Genomic DNA, 22,686 nt, shown 5'->3' with positions numbered 1-22,686 from the left:
GAATTTATTTCGTTGGCCTGATGATGTTTTTACATATTCTTGAGGCAGAGATTACATCACATTCAACCTAAAATCAGCCCATCAACGTCTCATAGCCATGGTCAATCATAACATCAAGCCAAAGGGGCATATTATCCATTCCCGAATCCGATTCTTTGTCCAAAATTGAGGGGAAGGAGATTGCATCCATTCTTGACCACACCTCCTGAACGATACTAACACATAAGTCCCACGGCTTCGGCGGCAAAAAATCACGCAGCATTTGAAGCCGACCGAGGAGAATTTGGCGAGCACGCAGGATCCCAGTCTCCATCAGAATAAGACTTCCATCTGAGTGAATCAGGGCCTTTAAACCAGCAGTGAACACTGAGGGCCGCCGTAACTCCCCGCTACAGGCGACGAGTAAGAAGGGTTGGAAAGCGCCAGTACCGGCTTCAATAGGCAGGGCCTTCAGTTTCTCAATAATTGAGTATGCAAACAGAGTGAGCCAGATGGCCATGAAATTTGGAGAAAACTGATCTTGCGGGACATTCATTTGAAGCCCCCAGGTCATAGCATGATGGTGTACCATGTTAAAGATGCGCCGTGTTGACGATATCCACGTAGATCGGTCTGCCGCAAGCCGAGATGTGAGCACGGTCGGAAAAATGCGATATATTTGCAACAACCCCAAAAGTCTGTATACTTCTGCAAAGACAAGCAAGTGATCTACCGGTGTCTGGTGATCGCCTGGATTTGTTACTTGATCTTCTGCTGGGCAACCTGTTTGCAGAAGACGGGACTCCAGCTCGAAGGCCTCAAGAAGACTATTTTGGGAGTCGAAGAGATTCGGGTTAGGTTCGTCATCTGGGACTTTTGATTTTCGTCGCTTTGTTCGAATAAGGAGCCCGACTTCGCATAATATTTTCTGGATCTCAAAACCGACACCCGCCCACGGATGAGGCGTGTTGTTGAAAGAAAGCGTTGAGGGCTGTGAAGGTACGCTATAGTGGCATCAGTCTTGGTGTAAATGAAGGGAAGAGAAGAAAAATGCAGAAAGGAAGATGATTTAAATCAATAGAGAGAGGTACGAAGAAATATCAAACGAGCTTACCGTACAGAGATTCCAATTTCATCTCGCACAATTCGGGGATGATCGTGAACATAAGACAAAAGCATTCTCCAATATACCAATGAACCCATGTAAAAAAGACCCTCAGCTCCATTGATATCAACTTTATTCAATAAAATTGCACGTTTGAGGCGAGATTGAAAAGATAGAAATAACGAAGCTCCACTATCTTTGGGATTGAACCAGCTGGATGTGGCACCAATCATGAGAAGCGCGAGCAAGGTCTCTCTTTGGCAATCAGTACTGCAGGCTAGCATAACGGAGGCTTCCTTTCTAAGCTCTTGACCGATCGGAATGATGGAAGGGTAGAATCTCTCCAAATTGGCCGCTGCCATGCTTTGCATAGCGCAGAATATCAGACGAGAGTGGCTCCATGCTCGGCCCACCCATGCTCGGAATGGATTCATTGTACCATCGTACACTGAGTATATTCTGGCTGTTTCATGGAAGTAAAATTGTGTTAACAGGGTATCTGTATCTCGTAGTTGAGGATGGACAAAAGGTTGCGTAGCGCTTTGGAGACAAACATCTGTAGCTAATAGTGATTGATTTTGAGGGACTTGGAGATCTGAAGATTCTTCTGTCGCATAAAATATCTGACCATTCAAATTTTTATCCCAGTTCCGCAAAGAGGAAAATAATTGTGGTGGATTATCATGATGCGTTGTTGGTGAATCACCATCTGCCATTGACCCAGCAAGACCAGATACGGAATCCAGGGATAGGCTAGAACTGAAATCAGCCAATGCTAGCTCGAGGAAATCAGGAAATTCCTCGCTGCTAAAAAGATCCAGATTTGAAAATGCGAGGCCTTCCGTCTCATAGGAACCTTTAGACGTTTTGTCCGTGGAGTCTTGTGTGAAATCGATACTGGATAACTCATCCCCACTCTTTTCGGGGAGCCTTTTGGAGATGAGTGGACTTCATGCTTTCGAGACCATTTGAATGAGCGGTTGTATCCAGAGCACTCGACTTTCGCTCTCATACATCTCCCGCATGAAGGTCTTGCTTCATCGCATTTACTCTAGGAAACATCAGTTAGCCTGTCGTATTCGTATAGAGTCCAAACCTCATTGCGCACATGTAAACCTTTGCATCTTTCACATCCCCCTCGAGACCGTGCAACTCTACCCATGTCTTTTCAATGTCGGGTTGCTTTCATTTCTGTCTAGTAGGAAATCAATCGAAACATAAATATTCGGTATCAATTAAAGATGAGTGTCAAGTTGAATGCCTATCAATGCGGGGTAAAGGTAAGCGCGGTCCACAGCCCGGAGCGCGCCCTTTGTCATAGATAAGAACTGTGCATGTCCAGGCCAATAATTGACACCATTTATCGAATCTAGTGGGACTGGAATAGCTTCAATTTTTAGTGGCAAGTTTATTCAACCATTTACTGAGTGAAACTGCATAACCAGATCTGGATTTTCAAACTTGATTCTTCCACCCAGACGAGCTCCTTTATGATATCTCACTCCAAATCTAGTCTTTATCATCCATTTCAATGTTATTCTCGAATATGCGTCCAGCTATGGCTTTTTATGGAAATATTCGAACTTAGATGTTACTTTTAGTACTCTGAGTACGCACCGGGGTCTATTCCATTGAAGCTTAGAAATTGAAACAATACATTCAATATAAATGTTCACTTCACAAACGTATTTGATGCTTAAGATGCTGGGAGACACAGGATATGTACACCCGAACCTATATTGCACCGTAAACCTCCTTATTCCAATTGCAGCTGTACGTCCAATGCACAGACACTGTTTTGCTCCTCAGTATGATCACGTCTACAGGCATGCCATAGCATCATCTGATTGCGACGTCATAACCAATCTTTGTTTCAAGCCTCTCCCTCATTTCTCTGCCCAACGTAATATGCAAGACCGGTGCCCGGTGTGGTAAAGGTCAAGGTGGATCCGTTGGGAATGTAAAGAATATCTCCTGGGCGCGCCACAACTTCCTGGCCAGTTGTATCGGAGATGTGAAATTCGCCCTCGAGAATGACCTTCATCTCGTCAAACTTGTATGCGTAAGTGAGAGGGTCACCATTGTTCAATCGAAAGAGGCCAGCTGACATGGGCGCTGCCGGGTTGTTGTCTTGCGAAGAGAAAATGTCGCCGAGGAAAACATTGTTGTTGCCCAAGAGAGGGATCTCGTACTTGGATTGGGCCTTGAGCAAAAACTTGGAAGGCAGCCATTGTTGATAGGTGAAAAGATGTCTAGATGTATTGCCAAGGATGAGGTTTTGGTTTGTTTTTTGAGGCATTGAACGGCTAGCGATAGGCCTTTTATTTCATACCTGTGCGATATTGAGAATTTAGGACTTGCATTCTCTTTTGGAGATATGAAGAAGGCACACAAATATTTTCCACATTTGATCATTATAGCCAGTGCTGGGGCAGCGAGAAGTCATGGTCATCATTGCGCCAGGATTTGTCTCCCCAATCCCTTAGTACTGTGGGGAAAGACTCAGACTCGAAATTTCAAGACACGGAATTCACTTTGTCGGTAGGTGGCAAAGCATAATGGCTGCAGCTCCCCACCGATAACAGCTGTAGATGGGGTCGGACAGTGATGCGGAGACTAGAGTGCGGCGTCTACTCCACAACTCCTAAAATTGCCTAAAACGGCAATATCACGCGTTCATTGTGATCGCCTCGCCAGAATCCGTCTCATTTTGCGAATTTCTCTGATACACAAACTCATATCTTTCTATCTTCTTGTGATTTACGTGGGCCTAGAGTTTTGATCGTGAAGCATTGGAAGATAAGTCTGAGTGCCCCTCAATTTCTACGGCTTTGCCAGCTACAGCTCTTCACTATATTTCCGATCAACAATTGAATTCATTTTTGAGAGGAAAGTGCAGCACAAAATTGAATTCTTGAAATGATAACGGCAATGAAAATGGTTTCACCACGGACAACTCTCTTTATCCTCCCCGCTTTCATTGGTGCATCATTTGTCCTGGCATGGATCATCACGGTCAGTCAACACTCTCTCCCACCTGAAGTTTTATGGTTAATAGAATCACCAATAGAGACAGGCAAGACTTTGGAAATGGAGATCATGGCAACAATTTTCCCCTATAGAAAGTCTCCCTCACTTTGACTGGAGAGCCGAAAAGCTCCAGCAATTACGACCTTTCAAGCCAATTTACCACATGTCGATGGGTATGACACTGAAGCGCTTGCCACAGATTGAAGATGATTGCAAAACCCACTAACTAATCATTATTGACTAGGGGTCAAAAATGAGTCACTGTCAAATCTCATCACCGTTGATAACCAGTACCTCGATCGCACTACCATCAGACGCAATATTGTGCAAAAGTACCAAGAGACGGTTCACGGGTGCCTACCCGGTGGCGAGGATGCAGTTCGAGAGCTCTACGAATACATTTTATCGCACCATTTACCCAATCGATTCCCGAGATTATTCCGTGTAAACGGAGGACAGTTCCTGAACACGATAACCAAACGGGCTTTCCCAGTTGAGCCTCCAAAAGACCCCAATTTGTGTCTGCGCATCCTGGCCGAGACGGTGGAAGAAGATATATTCCTATTGAAAGAGACAGAAACCACTCACGTTTGTCTAGCTTTTGCATGCTGCTTTCCTACCGGCTTCGATCCATCCGAGAAACTGGGGAAGGATCTGAGCGGCATTCATGGGCCAGTGCCCACATATAACAAGATTGGTCCAAGTATGGAGCGCTTTTTCAGGAAGCTGGAGGTAGGTAAGGCGGTTCGTCGAATGAATGTAAGTCAAACGTGTCACGTGTTTACCAAGTGCCGTTTTGTTGACTTGTACTGCAGTGGAATATACAAACAGGGACTGAACTTATCAACGTTGCGGGAAATCATATCAAAGAGGGAGACGAGTTCATCGCCGACGAGGAGGTTGATTGTTCACGGGTAAGAAGCCATAATTCACATTCATATCACAATCTTTTTGTTTTTTGTCAATGAAATTTCTGCGTTTTCCGATTGTCAATTCGCTCACTATTTTTTGTCAGGCAAATCTTCGGATTGAACTCCAATCTTTAACACGTCTACCATCAACAAAGTTTATCCTGTTCTGCTTCAAGACTTTCCTTTATCCTCTATCGGAAATTAAAGAAGAAGGATCCGGACCAGATCTAGCCGATGCTATCGACGGCTTGCTTAAAGGAAATTCTCCTGGAATGCACAGATACAAGAGTGCAGTGCGATGGGGCAAAAGCGTGACAGAATATCTTCGCCGGCAATAAATTGAAAGTTTGGTCGCGAATATGATTTATGAAGATTGACCTCCTATCACCCAGATTTGATGTAGCCAGGGCTAGTGTTCCTTGGATATTTCGGGAGGTGTGTCCAAGGTATCACTAGGAATGTAGCATCATAGGATACCACAAACTCCATGCATTGATATGCAGATCCGGCGGCATCGAAATATGTGGGGAGTCGGCATTCGGTACCTAATTTGGCTGTTCCGGGATTGTGATTAGATTCGTCCAACCTCAAGACTTGAAACTTGAAGTACTTAGCCGATTCTGCAGGGGGGGGGCTTTGAGTTATCGAGCTTGAGTGACATTACCAGCGTGATACTGCATTAATCAACTTCATTGTTCTCTATTCCATGTTAAAAATATCAATCTGAAAATCGAAGTACACGGGTTCCACCTATCAATCCAGACAAACAGCTCGAAAATCGATCGCATAATCCTGGTTTTGAGTTAACTAACCCCTGTCCAAGTTGATCAAGAACTCAAAGAGCTGCTTGATAGGTATTTTATGATAATGATTTTTTTCAATCTACGTTGGTGCATAGACCCCTTCTCCACTGAGTAATATCCCGCTCGGCTGCTTTTTCAATTTCAAGGTTGCAAAAAATGTTCTCTTACCTGAATGAGCAAGGATAAATGACCGCGGGCGAATTACTGAGGATCATCGTGGCTGAGCAAGGAATATGAAACGGAATTATAGGACGAGATGGAAACATTGGGACCCTCCAGGGCTGAGCTCTCATCTCATGCCAAGATATGCAAGCCACACATTATTTCGTACTTCCGAACAACCTATTCGAATTCTGCAGTACCAATGGGTATGCATATGGGACCGTTCAGGTTATGACCGAAATTGATGACCCCTTGGAATAATTATGGCCCGGGGGCTAGGCCAGCCCCTCCTAACGAAATTTTTGAAGCGAGAATAGTTCCGAAGCAGTCAAGTTCGCGGAATAGTCAAATAATTTAAACACATGACATATCTATGTTCAACCGATGTCACTCTTTGTTCAAAGATTTTGATATCTAGATGTATTGAAACTGAAGCTTGTTTTCAAAGTTTGTTATGTCAACTGGTCACTACTATCCAATTCTCTCTCGCACGTTTCCCATGACATAACCTCATGTTCCATTCGCCTCCAGGGCTAGGCGAAGAAGAACTTGAAAGATCTTCATGGTTCAAGTGATGTTTTCCATTACATATGTAATTATAGAAGGAATAGCTACAGCTATCAAGTGCCCATTTGAATATGACATTAGACGTCACATTACACATGTGCATCCATGGATGAGGATTGAACTTGAAGCAATTTCTTTTTAATAGCAGGCGGAAGTGAAATCTGGAACACCTTTCATCAATCTCCCCCTATTTTCTTTTCTTTAAGAAAAACTACAGGCTCCACTAATCAGAAAGATTCTTTATACAATGTGTAATCCTTCAATGTTTGCAAAGCAGAGAGCACTTGAGGGTTGTATCGTGAATCATCCTGCACATGTGGAAGACCGCGTCTGAGTCCCCACATTGCCAAGGATACATTCCTGAGTTGACACAGGTGGCAATGATATTTCCAACAATATGATGTTAGAATATTAATTGAAGATATCAACATACGTATAAGTTATAACCGCCTTCGCTTATTTTACACTGCCGAAGCACCTAAAACAGTTATTCGAAATTGAAATTGCACACTGCCCTTGACAAAAGTAGTCTATCTGATATCATCTTATATCCTTCATAGTCCTTTAGAGGCAAGGTCATCATTAAGTTCAGAGGGATGCCAAAAAAAGGTGGAAGCTATGTAGTAAATTTCAAGACAGTGGTGATAAGATAGGAGGGGAAACATACAACGGATACATATTAACAACTTGAGAACTTGAAGCTATATCCGAATCTTGCTTAATAAACCCATGGACTGACTTCCAAGGTTCACGATCCTACAGGACCCCGCTATCCACATGTGCATCAATGAAGACTTGGAACATTTGCAATATACTAGCTAGATGTAGGGGGAATGGAGGAGAATTTACCCGAAGTGATATTTTTGTGCAGAATGGAGGGTCTCTAGTCTATCCATGATCCACTAATATTATGTATCTTTCAACAAAAAGTAGGGTTGAAGTGCTCGATGAGGAATAAAACATACCCTAGCCAAGGCCTTCAGCCCTGAAGGGTTCTCAGGGCTCCCAGCCCCGTCCGCCTCTCCGTCTTGGCGTGTGCTTATCACTGCAGAAATCGAGCGGAGTCGACGCGTCACTAAATCTCCATGAGCGATCGGAAAATATTTATCCTCCGACTTCTACCACACTAAACTCTTTGAGGAGATGATTCGGGCTGATCCGGTTTAACCATGTCGATCTCAATAGGTACTTTTCCAGAAAACACTTGCCGATGTCAAATTAAGGCAGGATCAGATAACCTTGGGATGAATTGACCACTCACCATGCTCGATGTAGATTGGTGGATAGTGCGTACCTAAGGATGAATGCCATTATGTGTGGATAATAGCGTCCTCTCTTTCATTCATCCTAAACTAATTACTCGGGCGCTATACGCGGAATGAGTTGTAGATACTATCACTATGACTCTCTTCAAGTGTATGAAAATGTGGGCTTCTCACTCGGGAAGTTGCATAAGTAGCCACAGATCCTTGCTCTTGATCATTTGAATGAATCAAAAAATATTTGAGACTCGGACCTTCCTCGTCTATTCTTCCTCCATTCTCCGAATATGCGAGCCTCCTTCGCTCTGGTGGCCGGCCTTGCCGCTGGTCAGGTTTGGGCTGGGTGTCCCTATGGCTTCGACAAAAGAGCAGATGCCGACCATGCCAAACTCCAAGCTCACGCCAATATGCGCCGAAACCTCCCTTCCTCAACAATACCTTCATCTGGAACTCCAACCCCCAGTAGTGATGCTGCTGATACCAAGGGCATCTTTCTGATGAATCGAATTGCGCCCGGAACATCAAAATTGTACATCTCCAATGTCGACGGCTCTGATGAACGCGAACTTCTCTCTGATCCTGTCTTCGAGTACCATGCTTCATTCTCTCCCGATGGAGAATGGATTACATTCACAAGTGAACGCAATGGCGATGGCAATGCTGATATTTATCGCATTCGCCCCAATGGATCCGACCTTGAGCCATTGGTAACCACACCCTATGTTGAGGACTCTGTGATTGTATCTCCCAATGGACGTCACGCTGCCTATGTCTCTACCGCGAACAATATGAAAGCCAATATCTGGATCAGGGATTTGATTACTGGTGATAAATGGAACGTTACAGACATTCCCATCACCGCCTCCAACAAGTCACTGATGATGGGTTATTTCCGCCCGGCTTGGTCTCCTGATGGAGAATGGCTCGCATTCTCATCGGATCGCAACACTCAATACAGCGGGCATGGAGTACCGACCTACCTGGGTCTTACTGGCTGGGAAACGACACAAGAGCTTTCAATTTACGTGATCCGGCCCAACGGCACCGACTTCCGCAAAATAGTTTCAAAGCCATACTACTGTCTGGGTTCTCCTAAGTGGTCACTGGATGGCAAACGCCTCGTCTACTACGAGATGACACGTGAAAACACATACAATGCACACAGCGAATTTACTCTTTCATCAGCAAACTCTACTATTTTGTCAGTCGATGTTGAGACAGGAGAGGATATCAGAGTGGAAGCTGCTGGTGATGGTGTCAAAGTCTTCCCTCAATACATTGACAACAATGGCACGATCGCTTATCTGCTGAAGAGCGGTACCGACACTGAAGGCTTTTATACCACGTCTGGCCAGTTTGTGAACTACACTGGCACCGTCCGTTCTCCCTCTTGGTCCCCTGATTTCAAACAGGTAGTATACGAGAAAACAACCTGGGTAATCCGTGACGCCTACAAGCAACTATATAGCTTTGATCCGGAATGGGACTATCGCTTCACTGATGTCTTCCCTCAATACTCCTCTGTTGACAATCGAGTTGTTATTACCCAGAAGCAACTTGGTAACTCATCTATTGTGACATTCAACACCACAGGAGGAAACCTGGGTCTGGTCTATGATCCAAGCACAGCTGACTTTCTGACATCATCAGAGACTTCTGGAGCCGCGGCCTATAACCCGAACTGGTCTCGCGATGGTGAATGGGTTGTTTTTGGTGTCGGCTTCTGGTTTGAAACCCGAGAAACATCCGGCGGATGGATTGTGAGAGCAACTGCCAATGGCTCTTACTCCGAGGTCCTTGTTGATAGTGCATACTCTATCGAGAACAGCACAGTCCTCAACAACGGCTTCCCTAGCTTTTCTCACGATGGCAAAAAGGTTGTCTACCGAGTTTGGGGTGCTGACACCGCAACCTACGGCAATAAATCAGAGATCGGATTACGCATTTTGGATCTTGAGACCAGGAAAACGACTGTTCTGACTACAGAATGGGATAATCTTCCTGAATATTCTCCCGATGGAGAACTCATCCTCTTCACGCGGAAAACAAGCACATTCAACTATGATGTCTGTACCATTCGTCCTGATGGAACCGACCTCAAAGTGCTGACTAGCAGTGGTGCCAATGACGCTCATGCTGTGTGGTCTCACGACGGTCGGATTATGTGGTCGACCGGCATGAACGGCTTCCGATATGAGTGTGCGCTCTACGATAACACTTTTCAGCCGTATGGTCAGATCATGATCATGGATAAGGATGGGTCGAACAAGACACCTCTGTCAGACTCTATGTGGGAAGACTCCATGCCACTTTATCTACCCAATTTTGTTCTCTGAGTCATGACCAAAGTCAGCTTCCTGCCACAAGATGGGAATTGTGCCAGTTTGTATGTATCTACAACTCTTTATCGAATGCAACTCATGCACATGCGTGTACTGGCTTGGTTTCCCCTCTTCCCTTTCTAACCGATCAATTGACCACGTATGAGATAGTCAGTGGCTGAATAAAGTAATATTGTCCTGCTTTGTCCAAAATCTTAAGCACTGTAAGTCAGCAATTGGTATTTCATTCTATCCCAACTTCTTTGTTCACAGACTCGACCAAAAATTCAAGTCGCTTCATTTTTTACCCATGATAAAGAGCCAAAAATAGTGGCCCGAACCGCGAATCGAACGCGGGACCTCGCCCAATTCAGAATCTTTGAAAGATCCGAGAATCTATCCCGAAGGGCGAATTATACCACTAAACCATCCGGGCAATTAGTAATAGGGATTTTCAAATATTGAAACTGTGATCCCAGGGGTATTTGGCCGTATTTGTTGCAATAACAAACGGTTCCATGGTTCGGAGTGAGATTGGTCTGATCTGATAAGATATGATATATCAACCTCGTTCACTATTTGATCCTACAGACATTGATTGATATAGTTGCTTTTCAAAATACGATGGTCATCATTTTTATCTGTAGACTTCAATGCCAACTTTGCAAGTCCCTTCTTTAAATTTCAATGGGAGTGACGGGTTATAGAAACCAAAACCATTGGGAATATCGTGTGCTAGCGCAAGCTTGTACCCGCTACAAGGCTATAATCAGTCAAAACATGACCGTATGTCCCGTCTTGTTCTCCAGTCACCTCTTCAAACGCTTCATCGCCACCACCTTCAAAATTCACTGTGTTGTCGCGGTAGGAACGAAGAAAGACCAACGGAAAGATCTGATTCATCCAAGCCTTCATATGACTCTTGTGGGTCATCCAAGCGGTACAAAAACAAGAAAGTGCTCCAAGAACCCAGACAATGATTGGCAAAGTGAGCCACTCCCAGTGAACTTCCACAAACGAGGCAGTGATTAGCGTTCTCCCAACAATGCTTGTTGAGTTGGTGCCAAGGCCATTGTCAGCATAGGGTTGATATTCGGCACTATAGGTAAATGCAGAATCCCTAATAGTCTTGGACATTGCCGCAGCGACATTCTTTATAGCGCAAGACAGTTGGTCGGCATCCTGACAAATTTTACCTGTAAAGTTACCATAGAAGATGGCTTCCAGTGAATCCATAATAGCATATGTGCCTCCCGAGCTCGATGCCATGAATCCAAGGTCATCGGAGCCCGCCATGACATAGCCTGCGAATATTGAGTTAAAGAAAGTCCACAGCGAATCCCACGCCTCGCGGCCTACACCAAAGGTTTGACTTCCTTTTATTCCCAAAGTCTCGTTCCAAGGAGGCTGGAGAGAATCATATGTGAAGCTGAAGGTCGTAGTTGTGTCATCAAGCACTGGCCACTCTGCAAGGTATGTTTCTTCCTAGACCCCCATCGTAACGGATGCATTGATGCTTCGAACAACTGGTTGAAGAGCACACTCTGTGGCCACAAACTGTGTCGTATTCCCAATTTCGGTCGCAATTCCGCCACCCGTGAGTGGATCGTCATTTGACCCCATTGCCAGAATATACTGTATAACAGGGAAAGAGCTATTCCTATAGAAAGTGTCCGGGTTGGCGTAGAGGCCCTCAGTTTGTAATGTCTCAACTACCATTGGCTGGGCTTCGCCACCGGTAGTTAAATAGAATAATAATGTACCGCTATGCAGCGTGACAGTGCAGTTGGTAGTATCTGATAGGACTCTGCATGTCGTGGTCAAGTTTGACGTGACATTGTGGCAAAATGCACGAATCTCGAGAGTTGCTATTGGATCCCAAGTGCAATTTCCAGTTGGGCATGTGTATTGTGGCTCTGCCCATGGCTGGGATGGATCGGTATTGAACAACGAGTTAAACACGTTTGCCTTCAAAATCGGATCCACGAAAATCACTGCCAAATACAGTTCAGTCTTTGTTAACAGATTTCCATTCGATTATCAATTACTCACGATCGCCGCCCATCAGCGGTCCAACTGTATTATATATTGATGTGCCGGAGAGCAATGAGGTCTCAGAAGGGCTATCAATGTTACCTGGAACATAGTGCACTAAATTCTGGATGAAAGGATCAAAACCTATGGCTAGCACCGTAGCCAGACAGGCAAGCAAGGCTACCATATTCCTATACAGAATTAGCAAGGCTTTTCAAGTGCTATGATCGCCACTGCACAATGTTGAGACTCGGAATTCACATACTGTCCCTTCACAACCCATGGAAGAATCACGCTCCCAGTAGCCCCTCTGCTCGCAGAATCAAATGCAGCGAGATCCGATAATGGCCGACTATGCTTTGATAACCACAACCATTTTAATTGACCAATACCTTGGCTAATGGAGAACATCACAAGCCCGCTGGCAAGGGTGCTCAACCAAGAAATCACAGAATGAAGCGATATATACTTCAACTTCCAAGCATCTTGTGGACGCCCATTGAATTTTCCAAGGATGACGACGATAGTAACAATCATAATAGCGGATGCAAAGATTCCACTAACTTCCCAGCCCCAGTCTCTCAGAGATTGTAATATGGGTTGGGACTTGCTATTTTTGTTTGAAGAGGCAACAATCTTGTATTGTGTTCGATGAGCGTTGTGCAATTGAGACGAATCGATCTCGAGACGCATATCCTGTGACTCGGCCGGAGGAGCGGTGTGTGTATCTGACTTTATCGCTTGAAGTTGGGTACTTTCATCACTTTCATCAATTACATGGCCGCGAGAGGCCTTTCCGAGTGAACTCATATCCATCAAATGTTTTATCTCCGGACGTGGACCAGAGAGGGCTTGTCGACGGGGGTCTAGGTATTTCTGGGGACCAGTGCAAAGCTCTCAATCCCTGCGGCAAGAGCTTTTAAAGGGAAAGGGGAAAGAGGCTGGAGCAGTATCGTGATCTTGATACTTAAGCCGACTCCAGAAGGAAGACGCAAGAGGAGAAGAAATATAGAAGAAAGTCAGAAAATCCACGTGTCTGTAGCCTCACCTTCCGCGGTTCCTGCGGTGAAATTTTAAACGCGGGGTATTAAATCGGGGATGATTATTGCAGAAAGGAAATCGTCAAGACCCTGAACAGTGACCCTGACGGGACATTGGGAAGGGTCTGAGAATGAGTTGGCACATTCCTAAAATTATGGACGAATTATATCTTCTGAATGGATTCTGAATGGCACTACGGAGGTCGGTCCGGAAAGTTCTCGCCAGAAATTATAATTTCTTTTTCTTGATATATTACCGGCCCTGTATGTCAGGTGTATAGCCTGCTGTATATTGGATGTATTGCCGTGTTACGTACTAGGCTAAATATTGCTTATAACACCCGTGGACACGTAGATCTTTATCTTTTACCCCGCCTACAGTCCGTACACCCCTTCACACTTTTATCCCACCTACACAGCTACACTTTTGTCCCACCTATACAGCTACAATGAAGACCAATATTGCGCAACGTGCTGTCATTGTATACCTAAGGGCCCAAGGACATGCCCCTAAGGAGATCAGTGAATTTATGAATATTCCACGGCGTACTATAGGAGACATATGGAACCGTGCACTCGAACGAGGTTTTCAGCCGAATCAGCGACCATTCAATATATCAGATGAAATGTTAGCTGATAAAGCACGTTCTGGGCGTCCATCTAAGCAAACAGATGAGCTTAAAACCACACTTGGGGCGAAAATCCGTGTAGACCGCTATGGGCGTGAGAAAACATGTGAACAGCTAGCTGCAGAGCTACGCAGTGAATCAGGTTAGTTATTCTAAGATTTGATATTTTATTTAGTGTGTTATTTAATATGTTATTTAGTATAATATTTGATGTGTTACTTGGTGTGTTATTTGATATGTTATCTCATATGTTACTTGATATGTTATTTCCTCTAATATTTCTTCTATAATTAGGGATTAATATATCAAAAACAACAGTTTGGCATGTACTACGAAAAATTGGCCTACGAAAAACAAAGCCTACACGTAAGCCTGGGCTTGCCGCTGAGCAGAAAAAACAACGTCTTGAATGGTGTTTAAAACACGCCCATTGGACTATAGAAGACTGGAAGAATGTGATTTGGACTGATGAAACTGCGGTTGTTTTATTACACCGTCGGGGTGGATATCGTGTATGGCGTACTTCTAGTGAGCGGTTCGTCCGAAGCTGTATTCGAGAACGTTGGAAGGGGGCCTCTGAGTTCATGTTTTGGGGTGCTTTTTCTTATGATCAGAAGGGCCCCTGTCATTGTTGGGTACCTGAAACTACAGCCCAAAAGCGTGAAGCAGAACACCAAATCGCCGAATGGAATACTGAATTAGAGCCTATTATGCGTGCAGAATGGGAGCTTAATTCAGGTATACAGCGATTAGGGCTACGCAATAAGCCTGGAAGACAACCTCAGTGGAGATGGACTCAGAAGAATGGAAAGCTTGCACGCAATTCGAAAGGTGGAATCGATTGGTACCGATACAACACCGTGATTTTAGCCCCAAAACTACTTCCATTCGCCCAAGAATGTGCTCGAATTCGAACGAAAACAATAGTTCAAGAGGATAAAGCACCAGCCCATTCACATCACTACCAACAGCGAATATTTGATATAATGGGGGTCCAACGAATGATCTGGCCTGGAAATTCGCCTGATCTAAATATGATTGAACCTGCATGGCCTTGGATGAAGAGATACACTACGCGAAAAGGAGCACCTAAATCGCGTAAAGAAGGGATTAAAGTATGGGAGGCTGCGTGGCGTGATCTACCACAGGCGCAAATTCAAGCTTGGATTGAACGTATACCATGGCATATACAGCAAGTCATTAGACTAGAAGGGGGCAACGAATACGGTGAGGGGCGTGATAAATTAGGTGAAGTAGCCCCTAGCGGGTTAGGTGATAACGCCTATAACAGCGGCAGCGGCAACGACAGCGACAGCGACAGCGACAGCGACAGCGATATATGGGAAGATATGTGAATATTTACTGTTTCAAGCTGTTATTATATTTCAGTACTATATATTTCCGTTTTATATACATCTTGATTACGCGATATATTTCAATATTTACTGTATATAGCCTAGTGTGAGAAAAAGAAATTATAATTTCTGGCGAGAACTTTCCGGACCGACCTCCGTAGATAGTGCAGACTAATGCTTCAGCCCCAAAATTTCAATCTTAGCGTTGGCCCCCGGTACCAAGATAAGAGTAAAATAAGCATGTGCACAGACGTGGACCTATGGGGTCTTTCGCCCCTGGGGCTCCATTGGCACTGGAAATTCATTTAATTTCCTTGGACTTAAGCCTGAGTGCGTGTCATTCAAATGTTGAGAGTCGTTAGTCACCCAAGTGTCATCTAACGGTTGATAAGGTCACGCTTAGCATGAATTATCTTTTGACTACTCTTGATTCATAACTCAAGCTAGGTTTTCATTTAACAGGGCTCTGTATTCTCGATATTATTTTTTGATATGCTAAGCACCACTAACTAGTGGATGGATGCATTTGATTTAATAACTCCATACTAGTCATTCAGTCTTATCCTTCTCATCCTAATTCATCTAGACTCCTCCGAGAGACCAAGTCCCCAGATTCAATACTTGAATTTATTAAATGTGCCACCGGCATCTATTCTAAAAAGCTCAACGACGTGGAATAACCATAAACAGCAAGCCAGACATTGAATACCTCGTCTCAGTCAAATTTTTCACTCAATCTTTTAGCCAAACAGAGCCAAACAGTTACCATATCTGCAAAAATTGAATCCAAATGTTTTAATTCCTCTTCCGTCTCTTCCCTGAACGTGTTTTTTCGTGTCTTTTATCATCTTCCTTCTCCTGCTGCTCTGCAGCCTGTCGACTCTCTTCATCTTTGCGACGTTTACGGATTTTCCTAGCCTGGGCTCTTTTTTCCGCTTTTGAATCAGCAGGCTTTGGCGCTGGAACTGGCACTGAAGCTGACTCTGTAACAGGTGGCTCTGGAGCCGGTTTCTCAACCGCTTGTTCACTTGAAGCTGTTGTGCTCGCGGCTGCCTCTCTGCTGAGCTCTTGAGGTCGGCTCCCCCCCAATAAGTCGTTCTCCGCCCGGCACTCTTTTCTCCAGAACGCTTGTTCCCTTGGCTGATGCTTTCAAAACGGGTCCTCCAGCCGATGGTAATTTATTTGGTGGCCCAGCTGGCGTAAGTTCAAACATCATGTCAATAATCGTATCATTATGCTGGCCCTGGCGAGAGAGTGCAACCGCGATTGAATTGAGCTTGCAGTCTCCACGTTGATAACGCCCCAAAATAAAGCGCCCGATCATCTTACCCATTACAGTACCGAGCAAGGCAAAGTATTCAGATGTTTGATGGTGGAAGGTTTGTGAAAATGGTGCGCCGTTTGGACCGGTCGGCAATGTCGAGTTATTAGACTGGTCGTATATCTTATCCAAGATGAAATTCCTGGTATCGGATTCCACAATATTATGCAGAAAGATATAACTCAACTCTCCATCTGGTACAAGATGTGAGTAGATTGCATTTGTTACTTCATGCAGAGGTGGCTGGTCATGGTTCCGTCTAACCCAATTGATAAGGAGACTCCCCTCGGTGACGATCCCATCCCAGCTTACAGTGACCGACTCCCTGTCACCTTGATCTTTGGCTCCCAACAACTTATCTAGCCGGTCTTCACGTGTTTCGGGAGGGTATAAGGACCCTACTGGATCAAATTTCTGAAACCGACCTGTAGGCAAAAACTCTCCAAAATCGGCCATATTTGGCAACTCAACCTTGAAAATATTGGCCATTTTATCAAGGTGTCTCAACGCGCGTGCATGAGAGCCATCTTTTGCAGTACCCTGAAGGCTCTGGGGCATATCTTCCTCCGCGACTTCATACAAACCATCATCGGACTGAGGGCTAGAGTTGAATTCCGTGTCTAAATTTGAGATCTCACAATCTTTAAAAAGTTTCCATCCATGGAATTGGTCAACAGTCAGTTGAGATGCTGTAACAGGACACTCCACCATGATGATTTCAAAATCAATCCATCTCTGGTATGCTATCCCTCGTAAATAATGGGTACCATACTTAGCCACGGCAGAAAGTTCCATAATTGCGTGGATGCCAGTGGAACTCAGAATGCCAATCGATGCGAGGTCTCGAATATTCAAAGAAGGAATTAAGGAAGTTGAGATTTGAACTCAAGTCAACTTATGGTCTGGTTCAAGTTATAGTGAAGTGCTAGATCTCGGCGGTTGTACTTTCAGATGCACAGGTCTGGTCATGCCCATCGCTGAATTCCAAGCGCAGCATCATTGACACTGTGACAGAATTCGCCTTTATATTCCCTCAACCTGTTGCTATTTTTAAACTCGGGGCATCGTTCCAATCATTAAAAGAAAATAGGAAAAAGATAGTGACTATTGAGTACCACTGGCACAATGGAGTCAGAGTCGTACTTGGAAGTTCCAAGGTTTGACTGGATGATTGTCAGGCGAGAGTGAAAGGACTATCAAGGTCAAAGGTTCGAATCTCAATCCTTCTATGTCGAAGAAAGACCTTTGAAAGCCGAGAGAATCCTAGTCAATTCTTTCTCCGTCAGTACTAGGTACAGCCTAATCCAGGTTTTGATGGATGGAAAGAAACTCGGGATAACAAATTTTCTCTAGCATATTTTTCGCGATCTTTCCAAAGTTGAAGATCAAGAAAAGAAGGTCAAGAAAGAGAACAATATTCAGCAACTATAGATGAATGCAACCAACTGCACATGTGCATTCGACATGTTGCATGGACTGCCCTATTCAAAACTCCAATATTTGAAGACAAAGAAATGGTCTTGGGGCAACCTTCATATTGGGATATCTCTGAGTAAAGAAGTTTAAACTGGAATTTTGATTCTTTGAGTTGATGGCTTGCCTGGCATGTTGACGTGAAGTTATGATTTTTCAGGGTTCGTTAATTCCGAGTCTCTTTGAAGTGATCTTGAACATCATTCTTTCATTATCTATGGCCTCTCAGTATCGAAAAATCCACGAACCTTCTTCCAGAGCCTTGATTGGCCATTCCCCAGTATTTTAGTAGGCTGTGCTCTTTTGATGACTTTGAGATCTCTTTTCCGAGTCCATGGGCATGTGTCTATATCCTGGAAGTAGTATTTCCTCTGTTCAGCAGCCTTCAACAAAGCCCAAGAATTGTTAAGCGCTTGGTTAAATGGTAGTAAGTCAGTACTTTTCATACGAGAATCGGTGGCTTTTAGATCAGCTATTGGATTCATGATGGTCCTTGAGTCGTACGAGTCCAGTAATAGAGGATTTGTGGAATAATTGTAAACAGAGCTTTCTGTCAGGAGATATCATGTCGGAATGGACCTATCGAAAGGAACCCTCCAATCCAAAAACATGAATTTACATGGTGAAAGAGATTTTTCCCGGAGAATGATCAATGGAGCAGGAAGCCACCCACGCCCAAAACGATACACTGGAATAATGCGATCTTGAACACTTTGCTCGTATGGAATCATTCCGAAAGATATCATCATAAATACTCTCGGTCAAGTCCAATGCAAGGAAGGGACATAGCTCGCAAGTATTCCCTCCCATCTTTCTGACCCCATCAGCAAAGTATTTGGTACCTCTCTTTCCACATACTGAGCAAGTTAGAGCGTAATTCTCATTTTGACGGGGAGGATGACTTACATCGCGATATTTCCCTTCCATTCTCATCCGTAGGAAACATTTGTATGGCATGGTGTCTTTCATACAGAACTCGTATAGCCCAGTGTTTAGGAGCGTTGCCAGAACCTGCTCCAGTACCTCACGTACAATGGCCCACCCACCATGCTTCTGTAGATTGAGGGCATCCAAGAGATATCCAACATGATTTTGCAGCAGCGAGTGATGCACCTTTCCCCACGCATCATGCATACTCTCCGTCATCACTGCCCAGCCGGGATACATTGCGTCGAAATTTACGCCCTGAAGGCGAAGGGTCGGAGTGTGCAAGCGGATACCACCGAAGTCGCGGACTGCAAATCCTTTGATCTTTCCTGTCTTCCGACATACTCGCACGAGCATGTTCTGGCCGTGGGCTTCGAGGCCAATGCCATGGTTTATCAAAGGTGGGAGGATGAGGACGAGGAGGCATTCAACATATCTGTGGATTTTTATTAGTGCCTTCTTGTGTATTATGGGAGGGGGAATCAACTCACTCTCGAAACCACTCTTGCTTTTGAGGAATGCTTTCCAAATTGAAGAGGATCTCTGCGTAAGGCTGCGATGTGCCATGCGACTGTTGAGTCAGTGCAGCTGCGATGATGAGAACCTCGTCGTTGGCCTCGGCTCTGAATTCCAAATTCTCTCGCAGAATACACGATAGATGTTTTGCGTCATCAAAGTTTGACTGACTACCTGTGGCAGATGCTACTTCTTTGAATATCCATAGATCGGCTGGGAGGAATCGATCCATGATCTGGGTCACAATGGGACCGCCCTGTGCGGACCATGGTGTGATTGTGCGAAGCGCAGAGGTGATCTGACAGGCTAAAGATAGCTTCAAGTGGAATGGGAAATTCAGCTCGGGTCGAGGGGTCACAGTTCGTAGAGACGCTTGAGCATCCACACAGTTATCTACCGACATCAAGACCTCAGCTCTTGGGAAACGCTGTATCACAGAGGGTAACTGTTGAGTCAGACATGGCAAGACTGTAAAGCCTTCTGGGGCATTTGGAATTCCGAGAGTTTCAAGAAGTGGGTGCAATAGTTGACTAAATGGGCCAGCCAAGTGGAGGTCGCTGGATGGCAGTGAGAGGAATGTAATTCCTGGTGTCAGCATTGCCGGGATATCCTCTGGTTTGACAGGATTCAGTGGTGGCTTCGCATCGCAAGTACGATGAAACTGTACGCATATATCAGATGAATCGCTACCAATCATCCCCAATCATTTATTTACGCACGGGGTGAGTCGGATGCCCGCATATCATGGTTCTTTCCCAGGAAATTGACGAGTCCTGTAAGCTCAGCATCTTCTGACTTGCTGCAATTCTCATCCAGGTTTCTTTCTCTTGTGAGCAAGATGAATCGCAGGGCTTTATTGGTGTCTGACCTTGATTGGACCCCGAATTCTGCAAATGCCTTGAGATCTCCTCGAGGACCGACTGGCTCGCCATATCCTCAAACCATGGAACTATCAGTTTGAAGATTTCACCTGCATCGATGGTTTGGCTCTCAACTCCCTGGCTGATTACAATAACAGGAGGGCACAGCATGCTGGGTTGTATCACTGGGAGCACTTCACCATCGCGATCTTCAATCAAGCATTCAGGTGTGGCTTGGACCAAAATTCTGCCATTCTCCCACGAGCTTCCATTATTTGTCAAGTGTAAATGCCGTTGCGAATCTGTTTTCGATCCCTTTATAACGGCATGAATCAGCCCTTCGTTAATCAAGCCAGCCAGCAATCGTTTCGTTGTTTCGAAACATGGTGCTTCTGGGGGCGACGTAATAGTCATTTCAAATCTTAAAGTATTTTGATGAGCTGTTCAAAAGAAAAGATACGGTCGGTAGCTTTATACATTCAATTCACGAGGAGCTTTGAGTGGATCACAGGTGAGGAACCTTGGAATGATCCACGGATGATGTTGACACTATTGGATACATCACAATGATTTTCCCGACCGGTGGAATAACGGCAAGATTCCCTTCAGTTGATTCGATGGCCATAACATAACCTGCCAATCACCGACTGTGGAATTTAGCTAACAATATGAGGAATCGACATTGCAGAAAGCCGCATAAATCTCCTTGCATCAGACCCTGTCATTGACTGCCACATCATCAAAGTGGCTCCAATGTGGGGATTAGCCTTCATGCCGTACAACATGTTATACGAACACGTGCAGAAAGTGTGTCTGATGTCTGGAAACAAGCAAAATGGCGTCATTTCTGTTAAAACACCACCGGGTCTTAAAGCTCTTCTTTCGAAGTGGGCTCATCCATCCAGAATCGACAACATGGGAGATTGTGTTGAAAGCATTCCGTACATTCCGGATTGCGTCAAATATGACACACAACAAGCCCTGGCCCAGCATTCAATATCGAGGGCTGGTCTTCCTGAGCGATTCCCTGCTCAACTGTCCTCGGAGATGGTGTGGGATGCTAGCAGTATTCGCCTTGACGAGCGTGGATTTGTGGATGATGACAGATGCATCCTGAAATTAAGTAGAGAGAATCTGAAAGAGATCAATGATGCGCTGCGGTATTTTAAAAGTAAGAACATCTAGGCCGAGACATAAAAACTACTAAATTCAATGTTAGCTCTTGACAAACCTCTTAAGTCACTCGATCCAACCACCTTCCCACTTCCATCCCTTCATTCAACCCTCCAGTCTGTATCGGACAACCTACATCGAGGAACGGGCTTCTCCCTTGTGCGCGGAATCCCCGTGGAAGAATACTCTCGAGAGGATAATGTGATCATTTATATTGGCCTCTCGTCCAATATAGCCTCCGTCCGTGGCCGTCAAGATCACCAGTATAATGGGAACCCAGCGGATGTCATGATTGCGCATATAACGGACTTTAGCTCTTCCCTAGAGCCAGGCTCAGCAACTTCCCCTGCATATACTGATGGAGAAGTGATTTTCCACACTGATACAGGTAACATTGTCTCCTTATTTGCATTGGAAGAGCCCGTGGAGGGTGGTGAAAGTCTCATAGCAAGCGGCTGGCGAGTTTATAATGAGCTTGCAAAATTGCGACCCGACCTGGTCGAGGTATTAGCGACCGAATGGCCCATTCCAAGGTATGTTCACACTTTATGACCTCGATCGCAAACTAACGTACATTTCCTCTAGCTCCAAGAAAGAAGGTCATATCATTCGTCGACCATTGATTTACCATCAAGCTCCGTCTGATTCAACAAGTGAGAGGATACTCATTCATTTTCCTCGGCGTTCCTTCTCTGGGTTTGGGGCATGGTCGCATTCGAATAAACTCTCGACCAAGCAGGCTGAAGTTTTGGACACGCTTCATTTCCTTGCAGAACGATTTCATGTGCCTATGCCACTACGAAAGGGCGATATGCAGTTCGTCAATAATTTGAGCATGTTACATGCGAGGAACATTTATAAAGACGGTCCCAACCAGCGGTAGGTTTTTGCACTTAGCAACCGTGAAGATAATCGGCTAATAGTTCATAGACGACAACCCCTTCACCTTTGGCTGCAGGACCCACAAAATGCTTGGAGAGATACCAGAAGCGCTACGATCTAAGTGGGATAGATTATATACGGAGACGGCCTCTCATGGAGAGCAAATTTTTCCTCTAGAGCCTGAAATGAGGTCTGCAGGAAGACTGGTCTTTGAATAACGGATGTGCAATTTCTCGATTTTTCGCATTCAATATTCTATACACTTGTCTAGATTGTCAATCACAGTTTCTCATGAAGCCATGGGGCACTTGATATAATAAAATCCAAACAGATTCG

General features: G+C 44.8%; 9 protein-coding genes across 9 annotated transcripts; 3 read left to right on the top strand and 6 right to left on the bottom strand.

Moving 5' to 3' along the window:
* Positions 1-73: 73 nt before the first annotated feature.
* Positions 74-1,518, bottom strand: N7483_007437 (uncharacterized protein; the record flags this gene model as incomplete). Its single annotated transcript, XM_057090874.1, has 2 exons — positions 74-983; positions 1,094-1,518. The coding sequence occupies 2 exons, from the start codon at positions 1,516-1,518 to the stop codon at positions 74-76; spliced, it is 1,335 nt and encodes a 444-aa protein (XP_056945615.1).
* Positions 1,519-2,957: 1,439 nt separating this feature from the next.
* On the bottom strand, positions 2,958-3,383 carry N7483_007436 (cupin domain-containing protein; the record flags this gene model as incomplete). The annotated part of the gene is made up of 1 exon (XM_057090873.1): positions 2,958-3,383. The coding sequence occupies one exon, from the start codon at positions 3,381-3,383 to the stop codon at positions 2,958-2,960; it is 426 nt and encodes a 141-aa protein (XP_056945614.1).
* Positions 3,384-4,277: 894 nt separating this feature from the next.
* N7483_007435 (heme-dependent oxidative N-demethylase family protein) lies at positions 4,278-5,363 on the top strand (the record flags this gene model as incomplete). The annotated part of the gene is made up of 4 exons (XM_057090872.1): positions 4,278-4,287; positions 4,359-4,873; positions 4,930-5,028; positions 5,130-5,363. The coding sequence occupies 4 exons, from the start codon at positions 4,278-4,280 to the stop codon at positions 5,361-5,363; spliced, it is 858 nt and encodes a 285-aa protein (XP_056945613.1).
* Positions 5,364-8,106: 2,743 nt separating this feature from the next.
* N7483_007434 (dipeptidyl peptidase IV/CD26 N-terminal domain-containing protein) lies at positions 8,107-10,155 on the top strand (the record flags this gene model as incomplete). Its single annotated transcript, XM_057090871.1, has 1 exon — positions 8,107-10,155. One exon carries the CDS (start codon positions 8,107-8,109, stop codon positions 10,153-10,155), a length of 2,049 nt encoding a protein of 682 aa, XP_056945612.1.
* A 720-nt stretch (positions 10,156-10,875) lies between these two features.
* N7483_007433 (DUF3176 domain-containing protein) lies at positions 10,876-12,990 on the bottom strand (the record flags this gene model as incomplete). Its single annotated transcript, XM_057090870.1, has 4 exons — positions 10,876-11,569; positions 11,684-12,134; positions 12,193-12,365; positions 12,440-12,990. The coding sequence occupies 4 exons, from the start codon at positions 12,988-12,990 to the stop codon at positions 10,876-10,878; spliced, it is 1,869 nt and encodes a 622-aa protein (XP_056945611.1).
* Positions 12,991-16,222: 3,232 nt separating this feature from the next.
* Positions 16,223-17,230, bottom strand: N7483_007432 (uncharacterized protein; the record flags this gene model as incomplete). Its single annotated transcript, XM_057090869.1, has 1 exon — positions 16,223-17,230. One exon carries the CDS (start codon positions 17,228-17,230, stop codon positions 16,223-16,225), a length of 1,008 nt encoding a protein of 335 aa, XP_056945610.1.
* Positions 17,231-18,737: 1,507 nt separating this feature from the next.
* On the bottom strand, positions 18,738-20,033 carry N7483_007431 (uncharacterized protein; the record flags this gene model as incomplete). The annotated part of the gene is made up of 3 exons (XM_057090868.1): positions 18,738-18,806; positions 18,851-19,355; positions 19,411-20,033. 3 exons carry the CDS (start codon positions 20,031-20,033, stop codon positions 18,738-18,740), a joined length of 1,197 nt encoding a protein of 398 aa, XP_056945609.1.
* Positions 20,034-20,146: 113 nt separating this feature from the next.
* Positions 20,147-20,709, bottom strand: N7483_007430 (uncharacterized protein; the record flags this gene model as incomplete). Its single annotated transcript, XM_057090867.1, has 2 exons — positions 20,147-20,370; positions 20,406-20,709. 2 exons carry the CDS (start codon positions 20,707-20,709, stop codon positions 20,147-20,149), a joined length of 528 nt encoding a protein of 175 aa, XP_056945608.1.
* Positions 20,710-21,066: 357 nt separating this feature from the next.
* Positions 21,067-22,568, top strand: N7483_007429 (TauD/TfdA family dioxygenase; the record flags this gene model as incomplete). Its single annotated transcript, XM_057090866.1, has 4 exons — positions 21,067-21,466; positions 21,515-22,001; positions 22,054-22,347; positions 22,427-22,568. The coding sequence occupies 4 exons, from the start codon at positions 21,067-21,069 to the stop codon at positions 22,566-22,568; spliced, it is 1,323 nt and encodes a 440-aa protein (XP_056945607.1).
* Between the last annotated feature and the right edge of the window lie 118 nt (positions 22,569-22,686).

This window comes from Penicillium malachiteum (genome assembly GCF_028827825.1).
Source record: "Penicillium malachiteum strain IBT 17515 chromosome Unknown utg000003l:1.0-4950554.0:1.0-4952489.0, whole genome shotgun sequence".
NCBI classification, from domain to species: Eukaryota; Fungi; Ascomycota; class Eurotiomycetes; order Eurotiales; family Aspergillaceae; genus Penicillium; species Penicillium malachiteum.
This window is presented reverse-complemented; position numbering and strand designations above follow the sequence as displayed.